Source organism: Electrona antarctica (assembly GCF_951216825.1).
Source record: "Electrona antarctica genome assembly, chromosome: 14".
NCBI lineage: Eukaryota > Metazoa > Chordata > Actinopteri > Myctophiformes > Myctophidae > Electrona > Electrona antarctica.
In genome coordinates, this window is record NC_136795.1 from 3,142,416 (window position 1) to 3,169,915 (window position 27,500).

At 44.7% G+C, this 27,500-nt stretch overlaps 1 protein-coding gene across 1 annotated transcript in view; it reads right to left on the reverse strand.

Moving 5' to 3' along the window:
* The window catches only part of mei1 (meiotic double-stranded break formation protein 1), a gene marked incomplete at its 5' end in the record, with an annotated part of 203,305 nt that overhangs the window by 109,584 nt on the left and 66,221 nt on the right, over window positions 1–27,500 (reverse strand). The window contains 3 exons of the mRNA XM_079519702.1: window positions 1,759–1,882; window positions 7,398–7,532; window positions 18,499–18,598. Coding sequence (XP_079375828.1) covers window positions 1,759–1,882; window positions 7,398–7,532; window positions 18,499–18,598 — 359 coding nt within the window. The remainder of the gene's footprint in view (window positions 1–1,758; window positions 1,883–7,397; window positions 7,533–18,498; window positions 18,599–27,500) is intronic.

Here is a 27,500-nt window from a genome sequence, read left to right on the forward strand (position 1 = left end):
GATAGGACTGGGCACAGGTCTCCACCAGGAGGATAGGACTGGTCTCCACCAGGAGGATAGGACTGGTCTCCACCAGGAGGATAGGACTGGGCACAGGTCTCCACCAGGAGGATAGGACTGGGCACAGGTCTCCACCAGGAGGACCTTCTGGGCACAGGTCTCCACCAGGAGGATAGGACTGGGCACAGGTCTCCACCAGGAGGATAGGACTGGGCACAGGTCTCCACCAGGAGGATAGGACTGTGTGAGGTCTCCACCAGGAGGATAGGACTGGGCACAGGTCTCCACCAGGAGGATAGGACTGGGCACAGGTCTCCACCAGGAGGATAGGACTGGGCACAGGTCTCCACCAGGAGGATAGGACTGGGCACAGGTCTCCACCAGGAGGATAGGACTGGGCACAGGTCTCCACCAGGAGGATAGGACTGTGTGAGATGTTCTTCTGGGCACAGGTCTCCACCAGGAGGATAGGACTGGGCACAGGTCTCCACCAGGAGGACCTTCTGGGCACAGGTCTCCACCAGGAGGATAGGACTGGGCACAGGTCTCCACCAGGAGGATAGGACTGGGCACAGGTGTCCACCAGGAGGATAGGACTGTGTGAGGTCTCCACCAGGAGGATAGGACTGTGTGAGAAGTTACAGGTCTCCACCAGGAGGATAGGACTGTGTGAGATGTCACAGGTCTCCACCAGGAGGATAGGACTGTGTGAGATGTTCTTCTGGGCACAGGTCTCCACCAGGAGGATAGGACTGTGTGAGATGTCACAGGTCTCCACCAGGAGGATAGGACTGTGTGAGATGTTCTTATGGGCACAGGTCTCCACCAGGAGGATAGGACTGTGTGAGGTCTCCACCAGGAGGATAGGACTGTGTGAGGTCTCCACCAGGAGGATAGGACTGTGTGAGGTCTCCACCAGGAGGATAGGACTGTGTGAGGTCTCCACCAGGAGGATAGGACTGTGTGAGATGTTTGGCAAAATGTTTAGGAGTAATATAAACATGTTTGCCTTTGATGGCAATTGGATGATTTGAGGCATTTTGTTCCAAAAATGTGTTTTGCAAAAATCAACCTGTTGGTGGCGCTATAACAGGCCAATGTGAAAAGGGTGGGACATATTCCTCAGCCTAGTAAGAAAATGTGTGAAAGATTTCACGTAAATTGATTTGAGGCTTTTGTTCCAAACGGGGCAATCTTGCAAACTGTGAAAGCCAATTATAGCCAATTAGGATGGAATATGAAATATCGGACAAATCCGACTTGAGCACATGACCATAGAGATACTGTGTAACGATTTGTGAGATTTTTGGACAGAATCTGGAGGAGTAATATCAAAAAATGTGTTTTACAAAAGTCGGCCTCCTGGTGGCGCTATAGAAGTCATATGCGGAAAATGCAGGTCAAAGGTTTGTCCTTGGCCTCTAGGGAGTGTGCATGCAACGTTTCACGCAGATCGGTGCAGTTTTAGGTAAAAAATGTGAAAAGCTGCCTCATGGTGGCGCTATAACAGGCCGTTCTGGAAAATGGGGGAAAGAGGTTCATCGTTGGCATCCAAGGAGTGTGTGTGCAAAGTTTGGCATCGACCGGGTTAACGGTGCCGGAGATTAGCTGTTCACAGACGGACGGAAGGACGGACGGACGGACACACACAACACACACACACACACACACACACACACACACGGACGGAGTGCAAAACATACTCTCTCCCCATGCCTTCGGCCTGGTGGAGACAACCAGAAGGTGAGCCGGACTCACAGAGGCTCTCTGATGAGACAAGGAGGAGGAGGGCAGAGGAGGCAGCTCACTGCAGCGGCTAGTGATGACTTTCACCAGCTTCCCTATCTCCATGTACTGGACTGGACTGGACTGGTGGTTCAGTCTGCACAGCCAGGCAGGCAGACAGGCAGGCAGGCAGGCAGGCAGGCAAACAGACAGACCGACAGAAATCAAGAAACCCGAAAGAGTGGGTGAGATATTTCAGAGATTTGAGAGAGAAAGAGGGGGAAAGAGAGAGTTTATGTTTTATTTAACATGTCAGAAAAGGTTGATCTTGTAAAGTTACATGATCATAATGAAAGATGGGGGGTCTGCAGCCTTTTTAAAACAAAGTGCCATGTTTTTATTTTCAAGATAGTCAGTGTGCATACATTACAATACATTTTAATGACATACAAAATTCCAAAATGTTTAGATAGTCCATGATTGTAACTGTTTCCCTTCTTTTTAAATATTTCTAATATCTCCCCAGACAGAGTTATAATGAATGCAGAATTATGTGCAGGACAAAATGTACATACAAATGTGAGGGACTTTATTTATTTGACTATTTATTTAAATTTCTTATATAGTTAACCAAAAATCCTCTCTCTCACACATATGCCAGAGTGCCAGTGATCACCACCCTTGGTGCCAAAGGTTGCCTGTACCCCTGGGATAGAGGACATTGTGCATGTGTGTGTGTGTGTGTGTGTGTGTGCGCGCGTGCGTGCGTGCTGTGTATGGGACTTAGAATGGAATAGAGGACATTGTGCATGTACAGTATGTGTGTGCAGTGTATGGGACATAGGCCTCACTCACACCTTCGCATCTAGCATACAACACTGTTGGATGCTAGATGTAAACAAAGGGTAAGTGTCATGGCCGCCCCAATGCATTTCCAATGGAAGTGGTTTGACACAACATTTTTGTTGTACGGCTTTCGGCTGTGTTTCGACTGGCCCCCTCCCCTTCATACAACAAAAATGTTGTGTCAAACCATGTGACTCCCATTGGAAATTAATAGCGAGCTTGCATCAGTAAACAAGTCTCATGCATCAGCTATACAACAATCTGTTGTGACCGTGTGAGTGAAGCCTTAGAATGGGGAAAACTCATGAGTGGTGTTAAGTTAATTACTAAATTCACACTTTTCCCTATAGTGTGGGTAGTGTTTGCCGGAAATATGAGGCACATGTAGGAAGAACAGCCAAAAACTGGAGAAAACTGTCAGACAGACACCTTGGATGCAGAGAAGTCGGTTCTTTATTCACCTTTTCACAGATAAAAATTGAAGAACGAAGGTATTTACACATTAAACTGGGCAGGTTGGCACCTATAGGGCCAACCTGCCCAGTGTAATGTGTAAATACCTCACACCTCTGCAGTCCTGCTTTGACTGCCTGGCAGTAGGAAGTCTCCCTACTTATATAGGCTAAGCCCCTCCCACGGACCATACCAACCCTAAATTGATTCCACAATTACCCCACAGCTACTCCTCAATGTCCAGAGACATCACATTTCATATACACATTTAAAGGGTTACATAATATTACATAAATCATCCACATAATATGATCCACATAATTAAAGAGTTCTCTAAACAAACCCTCCCACTGTCGGCATGTCCCCCCCCCCCCCCCCCACAGCTGGTAGTTCCTTCAATGGAGTTAACAATCAATTATCAATCAATTAATCAGACACCACACAATATACATAAAGTCACAATAACAATTTTTTCATTTCAAACTTTATTTAGTTCTCGGAGAACACACTGAGGGCTGAGACCCTCTTTTTCAGTGGTGCCGAGATTACAACACATCGATGTACAATGGGGGAGGGGGGGGGGACAAAGACAACAAAACATAGATGAATAAAGTAAATTACTGATAATAAAGGAACATTACATAGTGATCAACTCAATTAAAACAGGTACAGTTGATATTTACCAACGTTGATATATCAAGTTGAAAGCAATATAGAGAAGGAAGAGAGCTGTACTTCAGTGAAGTCTGTAAGGTGTGTGGGGCAGCGCACTTGAAAATATCACTGAAACATAATAATTCAAACTTTAGCCATTCAGTCTCAGTGGCAGGCTGAACTGCCACATTACCTCCCCCCTCTCCTGGCGCAGCCATGGAGGTAACCACCTCCTCGCAGGGAACAAGTCTGAGGCCTTGGCCAGGCTGCTGGGTGCTGCTGCCGAGGCCTTGGCCAGGCTGTTGGGTGCTGCTGTCCGAGGCCTTGGCCAGGCTGCTGGGTGCTGCTGCCGAGGCCTTGGCCAGGCTGTTGGGTGCTGCTGTCCGAGGCCTTGGCCAGGCTGTTGGGTGCTGCTGCCGAGGCCTTGGCCAGGCTGTTGGGTGCTGCTGTCCGAGGCCTTGGCCAGGCTGCTGGGTGCTGCTGCCGAGGCCTTGGCCAGGCTGTTGGGTGCTGCTGTCCGAGGCCTTGGCCAGGCTGTTGGGTGCTGCTGTCCGAGGCCTTGGCCAGGCTGTTGGGTGCTGCTGTCCGAGGCCTTGGCCAGGCTGTTGGGTGCTGCTGTCCGAGGCCTTGGCCAGGCTGCTGGGTGCTGCTGTCCGAGGCGATGGTGGTTGCTGCGGCCTGATGCCAGGTGTGAAGAGTGGGTCCAGATAGGACACGTAGACAAGGTTGCGGTGTGCAGAGTTTTCTTGGGGAGGCTGCGCTCCCCCTGAAGTCCCTGAAGCCTCTTCCTCCGCTGCTCACCAAGCTTGGCGACTTTCTTAGCAGACTGCAGGGCCAGCGTTAGCTCCTCCTCCTCCTTCTGCAGCAAATCTACTGCAGACTGCAGGCTTGTCTGATTCTCAGTCTGCATAGGTTCCAACTGGTTTTGACACATTTTCTTAACCCATTTTGGGCGGGAACCCCTTTTGGTGTTAGCATTATGTTATGCCACCGAGTGGCGCGCTACGAGCTTGTAGGTCTGCTATTTTTGAAAAATTGAAGAACCACTGACATAGAAACATAGCTTTTTCAGAAAACTGTCAGGATGTAGAAGACATTTTTAGAATCTGATCTCAAGTCAAAATGGGTTCATGTAGTGCTCCTTCAAAGCCAACATTTTGTCTAGGTCAAATAGTTCCTTAGACAGCTGGGCCAGATTGCTGATCTCCAACAGAAGGTTCTGGAATGCAGACAACGAAGGGTGCCTGAAGCAGCCCCGGGACAGCATTACATCTATAGTCGATGCAAAGCATGCCCTCAAGGTCCTGATGTCTGAGTTGGTGACTCAGACTACTAAAACGGATAATGCTAAGCTCGAGAGTGAACTCCAGCTGGAGAAGGCAAACTTGCTGGACTTGGCGAAAAGGTTGGGTGATGAGAGAAACCTTGTATTATATCCACCATGGAGATTGATTCTTTATTCCCGTTTTCACAGACCATCAAAATTGAAGAACGAAGGCATTTACGCAGTAAACTGGGCAGATTGGCCCTATAGGTCCTCACACCTCTGCAGTCCTGCTTTGACTGCCTGGCAGTAGGAAGTCTCCCTACTTATATAGGCTAAGCCCCTCCCACGGACCATACCAACCCTACATTGATTCCACAATTACCCCACAGCTACTCCTCAATGTCCAGAGACATCACATTTCATATACACATTTAAAGTGTTACATCATATTCTATAAATTATCCACATAATATGATCCACATAATTAAAGAGTTCTCTAAACAAACCCTCCCACTGTTGGCATGCCCCCCCCCCCCCCACCCCACAGCTGGTAGTTTCTCCCTTCAATGGAGTCAACTATCAATTATCAATCAATTAATCAGACACCACACAATATACATAAAGTCACAATAACAAATATCACTGAAACATAAATAATCATTCAAACTTTAGCCATTTGGTCTCAGTGTCAGGCTGAACTGCCACACACTAACTGCATGTAGCTACTGTATTAACCCTAACCCACTTTTTTTTTCTTTTTTTTTTTGCAAATGATGCTCATTTGCATAGAAAGGGGAAATGCCCAAATTACCTAATTTGAATAGATGCAAATGACACCGGAGCCCTGAGAGCCGCTATTTGCCTGGCAGCGTAGTAGTGGTGTACTTAACTCACCCTTTGCAGGTGCTTACATTTTTCAGTAAATGAATTGTCTCCTTCTGTAGTCTATGAATCCTTTCATTTGCCAGCATGAATGAGAAAATGAGTTAAAGGCTGATATTTGAGGATAGGGCCTTGAGCAGGATGTCCGTGAGGTTGTCTGTGTCTGTGTGTGTGTGTGTGTGTGTGTGTGTGTGTGTGTGTGTGTGTGTGTGTGTGTGTGTGTGTGTGTGTCTGTATAGCAGTGGTTCCAGAATACCTAGATGGTAGACTGCTATGTGTTCATTACAAATAAAGAACCGGGAAATACCTACAAATAAAACATCTGCAGCCAGATCAGCTAAATGGTGCTTTTATATAGCGCCTTTATCCAAGGCACTTTACAATACATTACATTCACACACCGATTGCGGCAGAAGCCATGCAAGGTACCAACCAGCACATCGGGAGCAATTTGGGGTTCAGTGTCTTGCCCAAGGACACTTTGACATGTAGACAGGGGGAGCCGGGATTCGAACCACCGACCCATGGATCATTGGACGACCTGCTCTACCTCCTGAGCCACAGTCGCCACAGCTACAGAGACTACTCCTCAAGACTCCCCCTGAGTAGAGCACACCTTCTCCTAACGTTTTTTGTTCCCAAACGTTTTAGCCTGCATGTCCCAAAAGAGAAATCTTATGTCTCCCTGGGACCCAAACTAGTGGAAATAGCTGTTCAGTCAGGACAACTCAAGAATGGATGGAATAGATATTTATTGAATATAAATGAGCAATATGTTTAATATGGTTTGGCGATGAATTGGATCTGCTTTTTAGATACTCAGATCAAGCGCATCAGTCCCGGCCATATAGGGACTCCGAATCCCCCGTACCTAAACAGCAGATCCAAAACGACAGGTGGTAGCTGGGGTGGAGGTGGGTGAGCAGCAAAGTTTAGCATACAGCAGCAGATATAGCAGCAGCAGCAGCAAGCAGGAGGAAGAATGCAAACCTTCCAGTTTATGTAGCCAATATGAAGATGGAGTGAGTGTGTGATTGGCTGAGTGAATCATGTGGATGAGAGCATGATGCTGAGGCGGCCCAATTAACGGCCGGCAGTGACTCCACTGAGGTTTCCTGACTGAACTTGCTCTGCGCATGTCTGTGACATCATGTCTGTGACATCATGTCTGTGACATCATGTCTGTGACATAATGTCCGTGATGCTCATATCAAATCAGCTATTTTCACTATTTCTTAACCCATTTTGGGCGGGAACCCCTTTTGGTGTTAGCATCATGTTATGCTTTAGCTATTGAAAAATAGCAGATCTACAAGCTGATCTACAAGCTCATATCGCGCCACCGAGTGGCGCGCTACGAGCTTGTAGGTCTGCTATTTTTTTTAAATCGAATTACGACTGACATAGAAACATAGCTTTTTCAGAAAACTGTCAGGATGTAGAAGTACTGTATAAAAGTATTCTAATTTATGGAATGTCTTTGATTGTATTCATCGGTGTGTGTGTGTGTGTGTGTGTGTGTGTGTGTGTGTGTGTGTGTGTGTGTGTTTGTTTTGTATGTTGTGGTCACCTGAGGAGGGCGGTGGCAGCACGGACTGCTTGCGTGGCCACCAGCAGAGAGGAGGAGGAGACGCCTCTTCCCACCGCCTCCGAGACGGCCACGAAGCCCGGACCGCTAGGAAACAAGCGCACCCCCGGGGGCTGCCTGGAGGATGGAAACAAACACGCACGCACGCACGCACGCACACACGCACGCACGCACGCACGCATGCACGCACACACACAGAATACAGTCATTCACAGCGATGTACAGTACCAGTGGTGGAAAAAGTACTCAAATATTTTACTTAGGTAAAAGTATCAATACTGCAATATTGATGTACTCTGTGACAAGTACTGTAGAAGTCCCGTATTTAAAATGTACTCAAGCAAAAGTACGAAAGTATCGGCATCAAAATGTACTTAAAGTACTAGTAAGTACTCATATTGCAGAATGTCCCATTACACAAGTTCAAAATGGGTTCAAAACATTTTGAAAACAGCCAATCGACACATTGTGGCTTTTTTCAAATTGTGGGCTGAAGTTTTTGTTAATGTATGTTTTCTATTCAAAATTAAAATCTCCAAAGTAACTAGTAGTAACTAAAAGTTTTCAAATAATTGTAGTGAATTAAAAGTAAAGAGTTTGGCTCTGAGATGTAGTGCAGTAGAACCCTACATGTTCTCTGAGATGTAGTGCAGTAGAACCCTACATGTTCTCTGAGATGTAGTGCAGTAGAACCCTACTGTACATGTTCTGAGATGTAGTGCAGTAGAACCCTACATGTTCTCTCATATCAGAGATGTAGTGCAGTAGAACCCTACATGTTCTCTCATATCAGAGATGTAGTGCAGTAGAACCCTACATGTTCTCTCATATCAGAGATGTAGTGCAGTAGAACCCTACATGTTCTCTCATATCAGAGATGTAGTGCAGTAGAACCCTACATGTTCTCTGAGATGTAGTGCAGTAGAACCCTACATGTTCTCTGAGATGTAGTGCAGTAGAACCCTACATGTTCTCTGAGATGTAGTGCAGTAGAACCCTACATGTTCTCTCATATCAGAGATGTAGTGCAGTAGAACCCTACATGTTCTCTAATATCAGAGATGTAGTGCAGTAGAACCCTACATGTTCTCTCATATCAGAGATGTAGTGCAGTAGAACCCTACATGTTCTCTAATATCAGAGATGTAGTGCAGTAGAACCCTACATGTTCTCTCATATCAGAGATGTAGTGCAGTAGAACCCTACATGTTCTGAGATGTAGTGCAGTAGAACCCTACATGTTCTCTGAGATGTAGTGCAGTAGAACCCTACATGTTCTCTCATATCAGAGATGTAGTGCAGTAGAACCCTACATGTTCTCTCATATCAGAGATGTAGTGCAGTAGAACCCTACATGTTCTCTGAGATGTAGTGCAGTAGAACCCTACATGTTCTCATATCAGAGATGTAGTGCAGTAGAACCCTACATGTTCTCTCATATCTGAGATGTAGTGCAGTAGAACCCTACATGTTCTCTGAGATGTAGTGCAGTAGAACCCTACATGTTCTCTGAGATGTAGTGCAGTAGAACCCTACATGTTCTCTGAGATGTAGTGCAGTAGAACCCTACATGTTCTCTGAGATGTAGTGCAGTAGAACCCTACATGTTCTCTGAGATGTAGTGCAGTAGAACCCTACATGTTCTCTCATATCAGATGTAGTGCAGTAGAACCCTACATGTTCTCTGAGATGTAGTGCAGTAGAACCCTACATGTTCTCAGAGATGTAGTGCAGTAGAACCCTACATGTTCTCTGAGATGTAGTGCAGTAGAACCCTACATGTTCTCTGAGATGTAGTGCAGTAGAACCCTACATGTTCTCTCATATCAGATGTAGTGCAGTAGAACCCTACATGTTCTCTCATATCAGGGACACAAAAACAAACAACGGTGACCTATATCTATAATTACATTTGGGAGAATTCCACGCCCACATATTTGTGCCCCAATAAAGGCCACCATGACATAACCTCCAGTTGCTCTGGCGTAGTTTGGTGTTGCCACAACAGCCAAATATGGCAGCCTAGAGCCACAACACACACACACACACACACACACACACACACACACACACACACACACACACACACACACACACACACACACACACACACACACACACACACACACACACACACACACACACACACACACACAAACTCTTTGCGTGTGTGTGTATACGCAAAGACATGCACGCAACTCAAATAGAAACTAGATAAAGTGCCCCTTGGGGTATCTCTGGTCCATAGCTCTAATGCGTTGCATTTAGAGCTATGTTACTCTCAACTTCCGCCGCTCGCATGAATGCAGACCAGCCTCTAGTCTTTAGCGTAAATAAAAAGAACGTTTTTGCTACTCACCAAAACAAAGGCGGGTTGTGTCATTAGAAAGCCTACTTTCCTTAGTGGGAGCACTCTGAGCCCCCCACCACACGTATAAACGGTACTTTTTGGCCAAAAGGGGATTTTGTTTCCACCGGAAAAAAATACTTTAGTTACTCCACTTCTACGCCTTCTACCGATATTGCCCAGAGAATTGCCTCATAGAGAATATTTTTCCTCCGGTGAAAACAAATCCCTTTCTGGCCAAAAAGTACCGTTTATGCGTGTGGTGGGGGGCTCAGAGTGCTTCCAATAAGGAAAGTAGGCTTTCTAATGACACAAACCGCCTTTGTTTTGGTGAGTAGCAAAAACGTTATTTTTATTTACGCTAAAGACGAGAGGTTGGTCTGCATTCATGCGAGCGGCAGAAGTCGAGAGTAACATAGCTCTAAATGCAACGCATTAGAGCTATGGACCAGAGATACCCTTGGGGCACAGGTCTCCACCAGGCCAGGTCAGGTTGTGGCCTCCTGGTTGCGTTATAATAGGCCAATGTGAAAAGGGTGACATTTGTTCTTACGCCTTGGATGGCAATTGGATGATTTGAGGCATTTTGTTCCAAAAATGTGTTTTGCAAAAATCCACCTGTTGGTGGTGCTATAACAGGCCAATGTGAAAAGGGTGGGATATATTCCTCAGCCTAGTAGGAAAGTCTGTGAAAGATTTCACGTAAATTGCACGCTGCGTTCATGAGTTGAGGGTTTTTGTTAAAAAACGGGCCAATCCTGCAAACTTTGAAAGCCAATGTTAGCCAATTCGGATGGAATATGAAATATCGGACAGATATAGTGTGTAACAATTTGCGCGATTTTTGGACAGAATCTGGAGGAGTAATATCCAAAAATGTGTTTTTCAAAAGGCCGTTCTGGAAAACTTGGGGCAGAGGTTCATCGTTGGCATCCAGGGAGAGTGTGTGAGCAAAATTTGGCATCGACCGGATTAACGGTGCCGATTAGATTAGCTGGTAACAGACGGACAGATGCACGCACACACACACGGATGGATGAAGTGCAAAACATACTCTCTCCCCATGCCTTCGGCCTGGTGGAGACAATTACTTCTCTTCCACAGCCACATATAGAAACACGTGAATGCAAATGCCAAATCAATGCTCATGTTCTCACATGCAAGCATCGTACATGCAATTACATTATTAATTGGGCATGATTACCTCGCATGCCCACACAATTTGAGCTTGTTCAGCACTTTGCCAACAAACTTTCTTAATTATTATTTTTGTACTGTTTCACTGCAGGTAAAGGATACATTTCCCTGAGCGTTTTACAGTCTCTTATCCCACTGTATCCTTGTCATGTGACCGCTGAAACTATTTCATTCAAATTGTGTCACCCTTGCAGAATTATGAGTGTTTCTTTTTTAGTGCCTAGTAGTTGTAATATAGTCTTATCGCCAAGCCAAACCGACACTTAATTCAAATCTAATTAACAGGTTCCGTCCATCCGACGTGTTCACACGTCCTAGGGAATCCAACCGACGGGTTGCAATGACATGTGTACACGTCCTAGCGCATCTTCAATGATATCAGGCGAGAGAAGAATTTTCTGAATTTTTTCCTTTTTTTATTTTTGAGCGGGACTCCGTTAAGGCCACCGTACGCTTCGCTCTTCATTCATATTAGCTTCCCGTTCACTTAGCTGTTAGCGCGGCAGAAAGAATGCCTCGTATCTGCTAATCCAGGGCGCTCTCCGTGGTTTTGATCTGATGGATACTGTAGCTGCCCTCGATGTAAAGAAATAGAGTGGATTGGTTTCAACGGGTGTTTTTATTTTTTCCTTCTTTCAGCATGGATCGAACACCGTGAAAACTATGAAAATAGAAAATAAATACTCTTAGACATATCAAACATTTCATAGTTCCATTCAACAATAAAAGCAGTGCATTTGAATTAATCACCTTAGTACAATTCAACAATAAAATACTTCATAGTCGATTATAATTCAGTAAAGTCATTAACATAGAAAAACCCAAACAGACAATAAATGCACCAACCAAAGTATCATAGACCCAAACAAAAGTAATTAAGCCCAAAGTAAATAATAAACAAAAAACCCAAAACAAACAATCCTATACCTTGCTCCGGCTATCGAGGGGCTAACAAGCTGTTTGGACGCCACCTGGAACCTTCATACACCGTCACCCATCATTGCATGTTTGTCAACATTGAATACAGCAGACGGGCACTGTGGAAGGTATAAACTGCTCAATCGACTGAAGGTACAAATGTCTAGGTTCAACATTTACCGCATAAAAGTGTGAGAAGCATTTCCAAACAAACATACCGTGTTGTGCTGCTGTATACACACACGCCGTCTCTCTCTACTGTCACTGTCTCTGAGTGTGAATGAATGGGGGTGCGTGAAACGAGCAGGTATATGTGCGTGCCGGTGCCATGGCAGGATGTTTCAAAATAAAGGTAAACCAAAACGTACAGGAAGTGTCAAAATAAAGGTATCCCAAAAAGCAACGCAAATTAACTTCAAACCAAGAAATAATAGAAGTTAAACCCAGCAAGTGTCAACGACAGTTACACTCCCCCCAATCATGTTACCCAGGACCAATCCTTCAGAATTAAACATAACATGATTCACAACACATCAGTTTGTGAGAACCATTTTTTTGAATTAGCCTTTTGGTGACAGGAGGTTTAGGGGAAATAACCATGACTCCCAGCTCTTCAAGGGAGCTGTTGCAGTGGGCATGGGTGGGGTCAGTGATTTTTCCTACCGCCTCCGGTATGATGCCCTTGGTCTCTAGACCCTTCGTGTGTAGGTCCTGGTTCTGTTTCTCCAGGGTCTGCTTCGTGTCCAGTAGGTGGTCGAGTTCTTGTTTCAGCTGTTCCTCGGAAGAACGCAGAACTGACACCTGCTGAGTCTGTGTTTTCAGGTCGTTCTGACTCAGGCTTCGCTTCTGAATCTCCTGCTCCAGCCGGTTTGTCGCTTCCTCAGAGAGCATGTCCTTGTTTGCCTTCAGCTTATCCAGCTTTTCCTGGGACTGCTTGTAGTCAGTGTCCAGCATGGAGTGGTCTTTCTGTAGCTGCAGCAGCTCGCTCTTCACCTGCAGCTTGGAGTTGTGCTCCTCCTGAAGGCTGCGCTCCACCTCTTTCAAGGCTCCAGACTTGGCTGCCACAATGGACTGGTAAGTCTTGTTTTCATCAGCTAGCTTGGCTTTGGTGGCCCGGTGTCCTGCCTCCTCCTGTTCCAGACTCTGCTGGAGGGTCTTCAGCTTAAATGTCAGGTTGATCTCCTGATTGATCTGCTCCCGGTCAAGGTCAGTGAGTTTCTTTTGTAGTTGCTTGTTCTCAGCGTGGGCCTTGGAGAGAGAGGTCTTCACATCCTTCACCTCCGCTTCCAGATCTGAGATGCGTCCCTGTAGGTCAGTGATGGTCTCTGTCCCCAGGCTGAGGTCATCATGTCTCTCAGTCTCTACATGGCTTGCTTTAGACTTTAACTCAGTCAGACACTCGTGGTTCCCTGGTCGATCAAGGTGTGGACTTGAACCGACTATACTCCACCCCAGTACAGTTCTCTGAGCGAAGGGGTCGTTATCGTCTCCGGTGATTACCTCGAGAGGTGCCAATGCTATTGGGCAGTCGTTTCCAATCAGGAGACCAACTTCACAGTCTTGTAGTGGAGGCAGCTTGGTTGCAAGTTGTTTTAGATGAGGCCATTGTAAAGCAGTGTTCTTGGTGGGGATATATGACTTATTCACAGGGATCAAGTTGCGGGTGTAGGCATTGTGTAGTTGAATGTGCTTGTCAGAATGCATACCTCTGACTTGCAGTCCTCGGACACTCTTACTTGCAGTGACTGTGTTGATGGCCGTCATGGTGCTAAGTTTCAACTGCACAGGCTGGGTTTTTACCTTTATCTCTTCAAGGAGGTCTTCTAACACAAAGGTAGAGTCACTCTGTGTGTCGAGTAGAGCATACGTTAGAATTTCTCTCCGTGGCTCCTCTGAAGATGACAGGAAGACTGGTACAATGCTTGAGGTGGCGGAAGCTCGTTGGAACAGTGTGTGTGCCATGGCAGTATGGACTTCCTGATCTGCATAGTCGTCTGTGGAAGTGGACTGATTTGATGTTTCTCCCCCCGGTCGGTTCTCTCGGTTGACATGCAGGCAGGTCGGATGTTGTCGGTTACATACTCTACAGGTATGTCTCTTCTGGCATTGTTTACTACTGTGTCCTTTCCTTAGGCACCCGAAGCAGAGATGATTTTCAAAAATATACGCCTTCTTGTCTTCGATCGATTTATTTGCGAATATGGGGCAGGTAGCGATTCCGTGTGCTTCCTGGGTACAGATGGGGCAGGTGAATGAAGGTTTGGAGTCATTGTTCTGGGTACTGGTGTGGAATGCCCTGGCTTTTCTTGATATTTTATCGTCTGTAGACCTGTGGTGTAGTAGAAAAGGAGAGGCAATAGGGTTGCAAACTATGTTTGCTTCTGTCTGGATGTATTTTGCAAAACATGGGAAGTTTGGGTAATCCCCAGATTTGTCCAGTTCCTTCACTACTACCCTGCTCCACCCACGCACAATCCACTCTGGTAGTTTTTGGAGGATTCTATGGTTCTCCTCACAGTCATTCAAGATAGATAGGCCTTTGATGTGTGGCATTGCTTCAACACAACTTTGCAAGAAGTCTGAAAAGTCTCTGAGGGCAAAAGGATCCTTCGAGTCAATGTTGGGCCACTTCATTAATTTATCACGGAAGGCCTTTTGCAAAATGAACGAGTTTCCGTATCTTTCTTGTAAAACCCTCCAAGCTCCCTGGTACGCATCCTCAGAGTTTCTATAAAAGAAGCCTTCCACAGCCCTGAGGGCTTCCCCAGCTAAATAGTGTTTCAAATAAAACATCTTTTCGCTTGCAGGTATTGGCTGTCGATCTATTAGTGCCATGAAAGACATTCTCCAGTCCACAAACTCCAATGGCTCACCAGAAAACATTGTTGGCTCTGGGGTGGGGAGGCGATTTATGCTCAGTGAGCTTATGAGTGATTGTGTCAGACAGTTTGTATCCAATGTAGCCGATGTTTTAATGAGTGTTTGTGATGTTATCGGCTTCGGATTTGAAGTTGATTGAGTACCTGTGATGTTTAGAGGAGCAGAGGGTGGGTTATTGCATTGTTCAGATTCTTCTTCAAATAGTTTATAAACTTGAACCCGTGCTGCTGCTACTCGGATGTCCTTTTGTGCCTTAAGTTCCTGTAGCTTTATCGTTTCCTCTTGTATTTTGGTTTGTTGGCTATGAATCTCCTGCAAGGCCTTGGCCTTTTCTTGTTGAGCAGCGAGATCTGCCTCTGCGTCTGCTCGTTTCCGGGAGGCCTTGGAGGAGGCATTAGAGTTGCGGCTAGAGGTCGATTTTATATCATCGCCGTTTACTATGGAAGTGGCTAGGTGCAATGGCTGGGTTCCACGGGAGTGCGTGCGGGTTTCCGCTTCATCTGCTGCATCTGAGATAACGGTTTCTGTTTTGGTGTTTCCGAAAATTGAGCCATATTCCTCCTTATTTAAGGTTGACCTGACACGTATTTTCGCAAGCTGTTCATTGAATGGTTGGTTAATAGTATGCAGGTATTTATCCACGATTTCACAAATTTCGGGGGTGATTGTGACACAGGCGTCCATTTTCTTCACAATGTCTGAATTAGGGGTGCAGTTGCGTTGGATTAATTCATAAGATTCACTGATTGCATTGTGTTGTTTCTGGATGGTTCGTTTAATGTCGTGAAGGTCTTCCGCTGCACAAAATGATTTTAGTGCCGTTCGTATATTCTTTGCTGATTGGGCCCAGGTGGTATAAGCTTTGGTAAATGCCTTTCCATGTTTCTTTGCATTCTCATCCTGCATCATCTGGCCTTTCTCTGTTGTGGTTTTTGACCGGGTGCTTAATTTGGCCTGATGTGCATTGGCTGATGTCTCTCCAGTTTCAGTAGTATCCAGTGTGTTGCGTGTTGACTCTTCTGTATTTATGGGCTGCTGCATGTTGCCCGCCGTCTCAGGGGTTGACATTTATACGGAGTTTTAGAGGTTGTTTGATCACTGACACTTCACAGGGTTCTTTTTTGGTCTGTGTGTAACATTCCGAGTATATACACACAACGTAACACGAAGCAGCTCCACAGACGTGTACAAACCTTTAATCCCAAAGGAAGGATATCAAACAACCATTTGAAATGAAATGAAATGAAATCTATATTTACCCAGGGTATCTGGGCTAAGCTCAAGAACTTGTTTCCAGCCAGGCCCTGCTCATAGAACACATTTCATCGTAGTGGTTGATGCCTTGTTCAAGGGCATTTCAGCGGTGGTAATTTTAACGTGTCGGACGGCTGATTCGAACTGGGAACCTTCCGGTATCTAGACCGCGCCGCTATCCGTTCGGCCACCGCTGCCACAATTTCAACACAAAGATACCCAAAATGTCCCCTTTAGTCATTCAAAAATGCATGCAGCTTCATATTCTCAGTTTGAGACAGTGAAGCAAACCTTTAAATCCCTTCACAAGGAAAACTCTTAAGTTTTCTCTCACATTTTTTTTGTTCTTTTTACATTTTTTTTTTTTGTTCTTTACATTTTTTGTTGTTTTTTATTTATTTTGTATTGGTGTGTGCATGTATTGTCCCATTGCAGGTTTCAAGCTCATTCAGTCCAAAATATATAAGCTACCTATCATAAGTAGTTCTCTCAGTGTATGGATTACTGTGATGTTGACGTGTGACAAACTTGGTACAATGGGCCGGTGGGTTGAAGCACAGGGTGGCTGTAGTTGAGATGGAGGTGTCGACGTTGAGTTACTTCAGGGCCAAGTTTTCACTGTAGCTGCCCTCGATGTAAAGAAATAGAGTGGATTGGTTTCAACGGGTGTTTTTATTTTTTCCTTCTTTCAGCATGGATCGAACACCGTGAAAACTATGAAAATAGAAAATAAATACTCTTAGACATATCAAACATTTCATAGTTCCATTCAACAATAAAAGCAGTGCATTTGAATTAATCACCTTAGTACAATTCAACAATAAAATACTTCATAGTCGATTATAATTCAGTAAAGTCATTAACATAGAAAAACCCAAACAGACAATAAATGCACCAACCAAAGTATCATAGACCCAAACAAAAGTAATTAAGCCCAAAGTAAATAATAAACAAAAAACCCAAAACAAACAATCCTATACCTTGCTCCGGCTATCGAGGGGCTAACAAGCTGTTTGGACGCCACCTGGAACCTTCATACACCGTCACCCATCATTGCATGTTTGTCAACATTGAATACAGCAGACGGGCACTGTGGAAGGTATAAACTGCTCAATCGACTGAAGGTACAAATGTCTAGGTTCAACATTTACCGCATAAAAGTGTGAGAAGCATTTCCAAACAAACATACCGTGTTGTGCTGCTGTATACACACACGCCGTCTCTCTCTACTGTCACTGTCTCTGAGTGTGAATGAATGGGGGTGCGTGAAACGAGCAGGTATATGTGCGTGCCGGTGCCATGGCAGGATGTTTCAAAATAAAGGTAAACCAAAACGTACAGGAAGTGTCAAAATAAAGGTATCCCAAAAAGCAACGCAAATTAACTTCAAACCAAGAAATAATAGAAGTTAAACCCAGCAAGTGTCAACGACAGTTACAGATACACTAAGCACTTCATTTCTGACTTCTCATCCGCCTCTCGTTCAAAATATGAACGCTTTGGAATATTTAGCAACATAATGAAAACGAGAGCAAGGTAAGCTAGCAAAATATTTCTCAGTTTTTTTCACGGATTGTTTCCGGGGGGGGGGTCATGTTTTCCCGGCACCCCAGAGCTCCTATTTTGAAGGAATCCCAGGACTGATTGTGTTAAAGTGCCTCGGTGATACTGAATTTAACATGCTTCCAAACTGGATCGCTAGCTGCTACATTTTAAAACTTGTGAAACGGGACTTTCTGCAACAATGAGTACTTTCTACTTTTGGTAGGTAGATGAGTAGGCTACAATTTGTTTTATAATAACCACCAGCACGCAGCGTCTCTCTCTCTCTCTCTCTCTCTCTCTCCCTCTCTCTCTCTAATAATCAGTGTGCTGTGCACTGGACGTGCTGGCTAATTTAACACCCAATCAGACTTTTCATAAAGTACAAAGCGGGATGATCACATTCTCTGCAGCGGAGAAGGGGACCCACGGCATGCTCAAAGGGTGAAAGACCATGGCTAAGGTATCTATGTGAAAGACGTGAGGTCGTTTTTTCCCCGTGCTTCGACAGTCACATTAGTGCAAACTCCTGTGTCCCTTTTTCTGAATAGCGTAGTAGGCCTATCACATTATTAATATTTTAATTTAATACTTTTATTGTAGGCTATATGTTCATATTTCGTTCAAATAAAACTTTTTAAACCAACAAATATCACTATTCTATTGAACATATGAAGTATCTATACATATAAATGCATTTTGGTGGGCACTTCTTTTCTTTTTTTTCTGACGGGAATTCCCGCGGGAGCCCGGGAAAAGGTCCGCAAATTCCCGGGAATTAAAATGAGCCAAATCCGGGAAAATATTAAACCCTACTGTGTACTAGTTGACAGAGACGAGACAGACAGACCATGGTCTGCGGTACTGTACTGTACTGTACTGTACTGTACTGTACTGTACTGTACTGTACTGTACTGTACTGTACTGTACTGTACTGTACTGTACCTCTCCAGGATTTCAGTGAGAAGCAGCAGGCCTTCCCTCTGGACCTCCAGGTTGGTCAGCCTCAGAGTCACCTTCAGACTTCGCACCAGAGACTCAATACCTGATGCACACACACACACACACACACACACACACACACACACACACACACACACACACACACACACACACACACACACACACACACACACACACACTTGATGTTTAATTTACGTCATATTTAGCAGAATTTTGTCCGTTCATTGAAAAAGAAAATCTCCGTTCATTGTCAATGGCAAATCTTGAGATGTGTGGGGACTAAAGCTGTATATACATAGGAGGGGCTAGCACCCCTCAAAAACACATAATTTTGATAACTTTTCATCGTTCCCCTAAAATAATTTGTGTGCTACTAGATTTTTCAACTTAGTAGCACATGTGCTACTTGGAAAAATGCTAAGCGTCGAGCCCTGGTTCCAGGGACCGCCCCCAGAAGCAAAGATTTGAGTTAAAAATGTTCGCTCTGAAAGAATATATAATTCAAAGATTTGAGCCACATTTTCACAATTAAAAAAGCTCTACAAGCTCTTAAGAGATTGTAGATCTGCTATTTTTCAACAGCTAAAGTTTAAAATAATGGTTAAAGTGGTTAAAGGCTATAAGGTGACACAGCTGCGTCCTGAGGTCTAAATCACCCTGGCCAAGACCTACGCTGAAAAGACTATCAGCGGAAGTGGCAGAAGTGTTGCGTGTAAGATAACTACGTCACACGGTGCGGCTGTGTTTACTAGTCCCCACCCAATGATCATTTCAGCGGGAATACATTTTCGGGAACACAACGCTGCGATTGGTCAAAAAACGTTAACTTCCGGGGGGGGGGTTACACGGCGGAAGTCCCGCCTTTCGATAGCTTCTCTGCCTTAGGTTGTGACCAGGCTCTTCTTTTTCGCAGTTAAGTGAGCCTGGGTCCGAGGCTAGGTCTAAATGGGTTAACCCGGGGCAAGCCCCTAATAGAGCGGCCCAGTCCCGCCCCCTTTCATAACGACTGGGCCCAGGAAATAATTCCCTATGCATTTTCCCCATAGACATTTCAAAAAGTATTTATTTAACCCATTTACACCTAAGGCCATCTAAAACCTATGGCAGTTTTATGAAAGACACCCTAGAACCTGAGGTCTTTCTGAGAAACTTCACAAAATTCCCAAGGTTCACTAAAACATATATTACTCAGCCTCTGTAGCAGATAGAAACAAAATTCCAAAAACATTTCAGAGCTTACAACTTTGGCTATTGTTCAGAATAAAATGTATTTGCACAAATATTTATTACAAACTATTAAAAAATAAAATAAGTAATATAAAACGAATACATTAATTATACTCAACTACATGTCTGCATATCTCCTGAACCACTGATCCGATTGACTTCATACTTGGCAGGTGTGTTGTTGTACAAACAGGTAAGTGCAGTACCAAGTATGAAGTCAATCGGATCAGCAGTTCTGCAGAACCGGCCCGATCTGCTTAGAATGGGCAGAAATATCTCCTGAACCACTGATCCGATTGACTTCATACTTGGCAGGTGTGTTGTTGTACAAACAGGCAAGTGCAGTACAAAGTATGAAGTCAATCGGATCAGCGGTTCTGCAGAACCAGCCCGACCCACCTGGAATGGACAGCAATATCTCCTGAACCACTGATCCGATTGACTTCATACTTGGCAGGTGTGTTGTTGTACAAACAGGCAAGTGCAGTACCAAGTATGAAGTCAATCGGATCAGCGGTTCTGCAGAACCAGCCCGACCCACCTAGAATAGACAGCAATATCTCCTGAACCACTGATCCGATTGACTTCATACTTGGCAGGTGTGTTGTTGTACAAACAGGCAAGTGCAGTACCAAGTATGAAGTCAATCGGATCAGCGGTTCTGCAGAACCAGCCCGACCCACCTAGAATGGACAGCAATATCTCCTGAACCACTGATCCGATTGACTTCATACTTGGCAGGTGTGTTGTTGTACAAACAGGCAAGTGCAGTACCAAGTATGAAGTCAATCGGATCAGCGGTTCTGCAGAACCAGCCCGACCCACCTAGAATGGACAGCAATATCTCCTGAACCACTGATCCGATTGACTTCATACTTGGCAGGTGTGTTGTTGTACAAACAGGCAAGTGCAGTACCAAGTATGAAGTCAATCGGATCAGCAGTTCTGCAGAACCGGCCCGATCTGCTTAGAATGGGCAGGAATATCAAAACTCGGTCCGATTGACTTCCCACTTGGCGGGGGATTCCTGGGCTCACAGGCTAGTGCAGTACCAAGTGGAAAGTCAATCGGATCAGTGGTTCTGAATCTTCTCCAGTCTCCCGAACAGGTTTCCTTGGAAACATAACAAAAGGTAATATATTCACAAAAATGAAAATAAAAGTGTCACAGTGTTCTTTTTTTCTGAAACAATTTGATAAAACGTCATTCAAGTCTCCAGAACAGGCTCCCTCGGAACCATAACATACAATAAAATAATAGTGCCAATCGGATCAGTGGTTCTGAATCAGGACCACTCATTTTGAATCTTCTCCAGTCTCCTGAACAGGTTTCCTTGGAAACATAACAAAAGGTAATATATTCACAAAAATGAAAATAAAAGTGTCACAGTGTTCTTTTTTTCTGAAACAATTTGATAAAACGTCATTCAAGTCTCCAGAACAGGCTCCCTCGGAACCATAACATACAATAAAATAATAGTGCCTAGCAACATTTCACAAAAATGCAAAAACAAAAAAAAGAAGAAAAGTGAATTCAGTGTTCAGTTCATAAAACGACGGACATGTTTGCCGAAGCATTCCATGTGCACAGCTTCCTTGCACTGTTTGCAGCCATATACTGTGGCTGTGGGACGTTCACCAGTGCCACTTTTTGCCACTGCACACTCTCTGCAGCCCCTTCTCTTATCGAAGATTTTCTCAAAATCATGCTCCGTGTTTAGCACAGCTGGGGATGGAGGGGGGAAGAAATCAGGAGGAGGCCTTGCCAAAACGAATACTGGACAACTCACCCTGGTGCTTGCCCGTTTTTCCTCCCGGAATTTTCCCCAGTGAGGGGGATAACTTTGTAATATGCTATTGGCTGTTTGTATTCTTTTTGGACAAATATAAAAAGATACTCCTGTGGAAAGGCTATATTATTTTACTTATATTGACCCTATAAACAATTTAGTATTATTTAGTATATGTAAGATTTTTCCCACTCAAATGGTACCTCGTCAGATAATCCCCACATAGCCTACAACAACTTCTGTGAACAGACTTCACTGTAGTAGCTTTTCATAAATTATATTTGTACTTAGGCTGTCTGCTGTCGTGAAAGTTTATAGTTAGATAAATTCAAAGTCCAGCCGTCTGCTGTCCAGCCTCTCCCACCCCGCACTGGGGAAAATTCCGGGAGGAAAACAGAAAAGGGGTGAGTTGTCTTGTTACCGCCAAAACTGGGACAACAAGTTCCTCCATCAGGTCCTCCAGCCAATCTTTTACCCCTTGTAAGAGGCGGAGAATGCTCTTCCTCCAGCAGCTCTATGGGCAACGAACGCGTTGTAGCAGGACACGGAGAGGAAGTAAAAAAAACACCCTCCTCCACCACTTCTTTGAGCGATGCTCGATTTTGTAGTAGCCCACCATTTGATCCAGAAGATCCACACCTGGAACAAACACAGGACTCAGTTTACACACACATTTACACTGAGAGGACCACAATGGAAAAAGGTTCTCAGGCTATTTGTTTTATATTTTTTGACAGATGTTTTCAAATACTGTAGGCTATGTCATATACAGTATTTATTTGTATTTATTTTTGTCAATAAATAAAAAAATCAATAACTCAAACATTCATGCACTTCATGTGCTTCTGGTAATCGGCAAGGCAGGATGGAACTACCACAGTGGTTTGGCTGGAGGCACCCTTCCTTCTCTGTACGGTCCCTGTCTCGGTGGGGTCGTGATGGTTGGACAGAACCATGACAGCCTTAGTGTCCTGCCAGACACAGAATGTGAGGTCGTCCTTCTGGGCGACTCTGAATTCGTGCTTCGCCAAATTCGCCTTTTTTGTCAGCTGTCCTTTGGCAGCCCCTTCCTGTTGGCCCGAATGGTGCCGCAGGCATCCATACCCTTGCTCCTCATGTCCTGGAAAAGCTCCACCCCACTATAAAAATTGTCCATATATATGGACAGGTTAGAGCCATAGTAGGATTCTGCCAGATCCATCACGACACGATGAGCAAGACCCTTCTCTGATCCATCACAACACGATGAGCAAGACCCTTCTCTGATCCATCACGACACGATGAGCAAGACCCTTCTCTGATCCATCACGACACGATGAGCAAGACCCTTCTCTGATCCATCACGACACGATGAGCAAGACCCTTCTCTGATCCATCACGACACGATGAGCAAGACCCTTCTCTGATCCATCACGACACGATGAGCAAGACCCTTCTCTGCGACATTCCCATCACGACCTGTGTAGACCTGGAAGTTGTAACGAAAAACCAACAACAAGAACAACTTTGGTACTTGAAACGTACTATTACATTTTTGCAAATGGGAGCTAACTGGTGTGCTGATTTTATCTTTCTTACCTGGAAGCTTGAACAGTATCCAGTAGAGCTCTCCGCCATGACCCACACCTTGACACCCCACTTTGTGGGTTTGAGGGGAAGGTACTGCCTGAAGGAGAGTCTGCCCTTGTATTTTATCATGCTCTCGTCAACAGACACAGTACCGTTTACCCCATAGAGGGACTGGTACTGTGTTGCCAGGTGTTTCAGGAACCAACGCAGCTTCCAGAGTTTGTCTGAGCGGTCCAGGCCTTCCTCATTGTTGTCTTGGAGATGAAGATATCTGAATATACACATAAGTAAGTAAGTAAAAAGTAAATAAGTTACTTTGGATGAATATTACATTTTTAACTTTTCATAATTTGGTGATATTGTTATTACATGCACACACACACACACACACACACACACACACACACACACACACACACACACACACACACACACCACCAATGTAATAACAATATCACCAAATTATGAAAAGTAAAAAATGTAATATTCATCCAAATATTCAAAATGTAATATTCATGTATACATGCATGCTTGCATACATGCATGCAAGCAGCCATCATTATAATCATAATGTATTACTGTCATAATTATTACTATCATCATTATCATCACCATCATTATTATAATAATCTGTATCATCATCATCAGACTTGATTATACTGTATAGTATTGGTAATACTTATTGCTAGTACATTCATGTAATGTATTGTTTATTATTGTGTGATAAATAAAATCACTAAATAAAATACTACTACTACTGTTATTTCTTATCATCATTATAATTAATTATGAACTTGTATTACCATTCACCATCATCAGACATTATAATAATACTGTGTGTAGGCCTACCTACCTATAGACGTGTCTGTCTGTCTATCTATCAAGTGTACAAATGTAACCAAATTACAGAGTGATGGATATAGATAATAGATATCATGGGTTGATTTGGTTTCATTTGTAAACTTGTTATGCGTCTAGGCAGCATATAGGCTCATCATCGTTTCTTGCCAGCGTTATAATCATCATCATCATAATTTATTACAGTTCATAAAATACTCATCATTACCTCCAGATAGCAGCAAATCTGTCGTACTGGGGAAAGTTGGTCTGAAGCAGGGGTCGTTTTATCCGCCAGTAATCCCGCCTGGCTGGAAGTTTCAGGATTCCCATCCCGAGACAAATTCCTAAAAAAGTTTTCATCTCAACGAGACTGACTTCTGTCCATTTAGCTCTGGATGGAGTATCGTCTCTGCTCTGTTCAGCGTATCTGTTTGTCTCCACCACCAGACGCTCAAACAGCTCCTCGCTGAAGAGATGAGAAAATACCTGACCAGGTGTTGGTTTCTCAGGCAAATCTATTTTTACACCTTTATGTCTAGTATAAGGCTATGGTCGATGCCTACACCCCTGCCCGACCACTTCGGTCTGCCACCTCGGGGCGACTGATTGCCTCGTCACTCAAGGGTCCTTCTGGCCGATCCACACGGTCACGACTCTTTTCTGTTCTGGCCCCACAGTGGTGGAATGAACTTCCCACTGATGTTAGGACAGCAGAGTCACTGCCCATATTTCGCCGCAGGTTGAAAACCCACCTCTTCAGGAAACACTACCCTTCCTCTCTGCCTGACCTACTTGTTGTTAACTAGTTGTACGAACGCTTGTTTTCTATTGTTGTATTGTTTATTGGATCTTGTTTAGTCGATACACTTAATTGTTTTAGCTCATGCTCATTTGATTTAGCTATTTTGTCTCATCTGTTTAAGGAAATAGGTAGCTGATATATTGCACTTTTACCTTAGCACTAGGTATACTCTTGGTTGCTTGTTTTTGCAGAAAATGCACTAAAGACTTCTGGTGATTAGTAGTTTTTGTTCCCTACCTATGTTGAATACACTTATTGTAAGTCGCTTTGGATAAAAGCGTCTGCTAAATGACTGTAATGTAATGTAATGTAATGTATAAGATGTTGGTGTGCGTCGGGTAAAGTTAGTTGTTTTCCAGTCACCGTCCCAGCCCCTGAACTCCTCATCATCGTCGGTGTCATCATCAAACAGGCTGCGCATCCACTGGTCTCGGTCCAGTGGTTCTGACGGCGGCTGTTCATTTGGATCATCCAATACATCGCTAAGATCCAGGTCACTATTAGTACTATAGTCAAGTCCATCAACTTCGATGTCACTTCCATCGCTAACTTCATCCTCTCGTCCGCTCCGTCCTGCTGTTACCTCCGCCATGGCCTTGGATCGCTCCCCGTGATACGCGATACAAAATAAATCACAGAAAATCGTAGAAGAAGAAAAGAAATCCCAAAATGCATTGCGACATCCACAACAAAGTATTCTAGCGAATCATGATGCATTTTATTGGTCACGTGTCCGGAAAAGCACCGAAAAAGACTACACAACAATGATGAGACGTCTAGCGCACGCCGGCATCAGAGGTAAAGTTACGCTGCTGTAGCAGCCGGTCTTAAAGGGAGAGTAACGTCCCCGCGGCAGCCGGTGTAAATGGGTTAAAGACCTTTTAAGCGTCGTACAAACCCAACACTTGTCGTGACAAATCATGACAACAAACACAATATTTTGGACCAAACAAATAATTACAAAGAAGAAAAACAACCAAAAAAGTGTTGTAACCTGCCGTTTTCTTCTTCTTTCTAATTATTTGTTCGGCCCGAAGAATTGTGTTTGTTGTCATGATTTGTCACGACAAGAGTTGGCTTTGTACGAGGCTTAAAAGGTCTTTAAATAAATACTTTGTAAAATGTCTATGAGGAAAATGAACGGGAAACATTTCCTGGGCCCTGGTAGGCGGCGGGACTGCGACACTCTGGGATACTTGTATTAGTTGTATTAGACTCCAGTGAGTGTATACCAATAAATGAAATTCTACCAGAAAAAACGGCCAGGGTTTCCCAAGCCATTCCTCGAGGGGTGCACCAACAGTACTGAGAAAGGTTTTCCAAGCCATTCCTCGAGGGGTGCACCAACAGTACTGAGAAAGGCAACGGTGTTCAAAGAAAGCTAATTACAAAAAGAGGGAACTCATCAAGGTTGCAGGGCACAGCGATTCATCTTTGCGCACGCACGCACGCACGCACGCACGCACGCACGCACGCACGCACGCACGCACGCACGCACGCACGCACGCACGCACGCACGCACGCACGCACGCACGCACGCACGCACGCACGCACGCACGCACGCACGCACGCACGCACGCACGCACGCACGCACGCACGCACGCACGCACGCACGCACGCACGCACGCACGCACGCACGCACGCACGCACGCACACACACACACACACACACACACACACACACACACACACACACACACACACACACACACACACACACACACACACACACACACACACACACACACACACACACACACACACACACACATTGTACGTATATTTTTGACCAGCACCTGTAGAACTTCTGGAGATGTGCTTCCTGTTGGATCCTATGTCCCTTTTAGGTCCCTAGCTGCACACAGCTGCGTTTTTCGGATTTTTAGCAGTGCGTTTTTCCACCTTTTTTTTTTCTTCGAAAAACGCGACCTTTAATTTAACTCTAAGAGCATAAAATGGACCCTCCATTCAGGACGGGAACCCCTTTTGGTGTTCTAAGCATTATGTTATACTGTAGCTATTGAAAAATAGCAGATCTACAAGCTCATAGCGCGGCGAGCATGTAGATCTGCTATTTTTGAAAAAATGTGAAAATGTGGCGCAAATCAGACTTTGATATATATATTCTTTCACAGCGAACGTTTTTAGCTCAAATCTTTGCTTCTGGGGGGGGGGGGGGGGGGTCCCTGGAACTACATAGTTTCAGATGGGGGTCTGCGGCCAAATACAGATAATCCTGGGGGTCCTTGACATAAAAAAGGGTTGAGCACCACTGACATAGAAACATAGGTTTTTCAGAAAACTGTCATGATTTAGAAGACATTGTTTTAGAATCGGCCTCAGGTCTAAATGGGTTGAGTGTCGAGTGACAACTATTGGCTTAATGGTTCACTTCTGGGTGTGTCCTATTGAGGATTTAAAAAGGGGGGGGGTGGGTGAATCAGAAATGCATCAGAAATGCACCAATTCCGTATTTTTGCTGAACGTGTACTTCAAGAATACTTCACTTTGGGTTCTTGTCAAATATGGAGCCCTTTTTCGTAGGAGTTTCAAACTGTCATGACAGCAAATATGATTTATTACTAGGCTGTGGAGTCTGTGGCGTCTTTCTCACACACGCGCGCACGCACACACGTTGCACACACACACGCACACACACACACACACACACATTAGAAATTGGAGGTTGACCTGCTCTGTCAGTGTCGCACTCTGACACACGCGCCCACGTACGTGGATACAAACACACACACATGT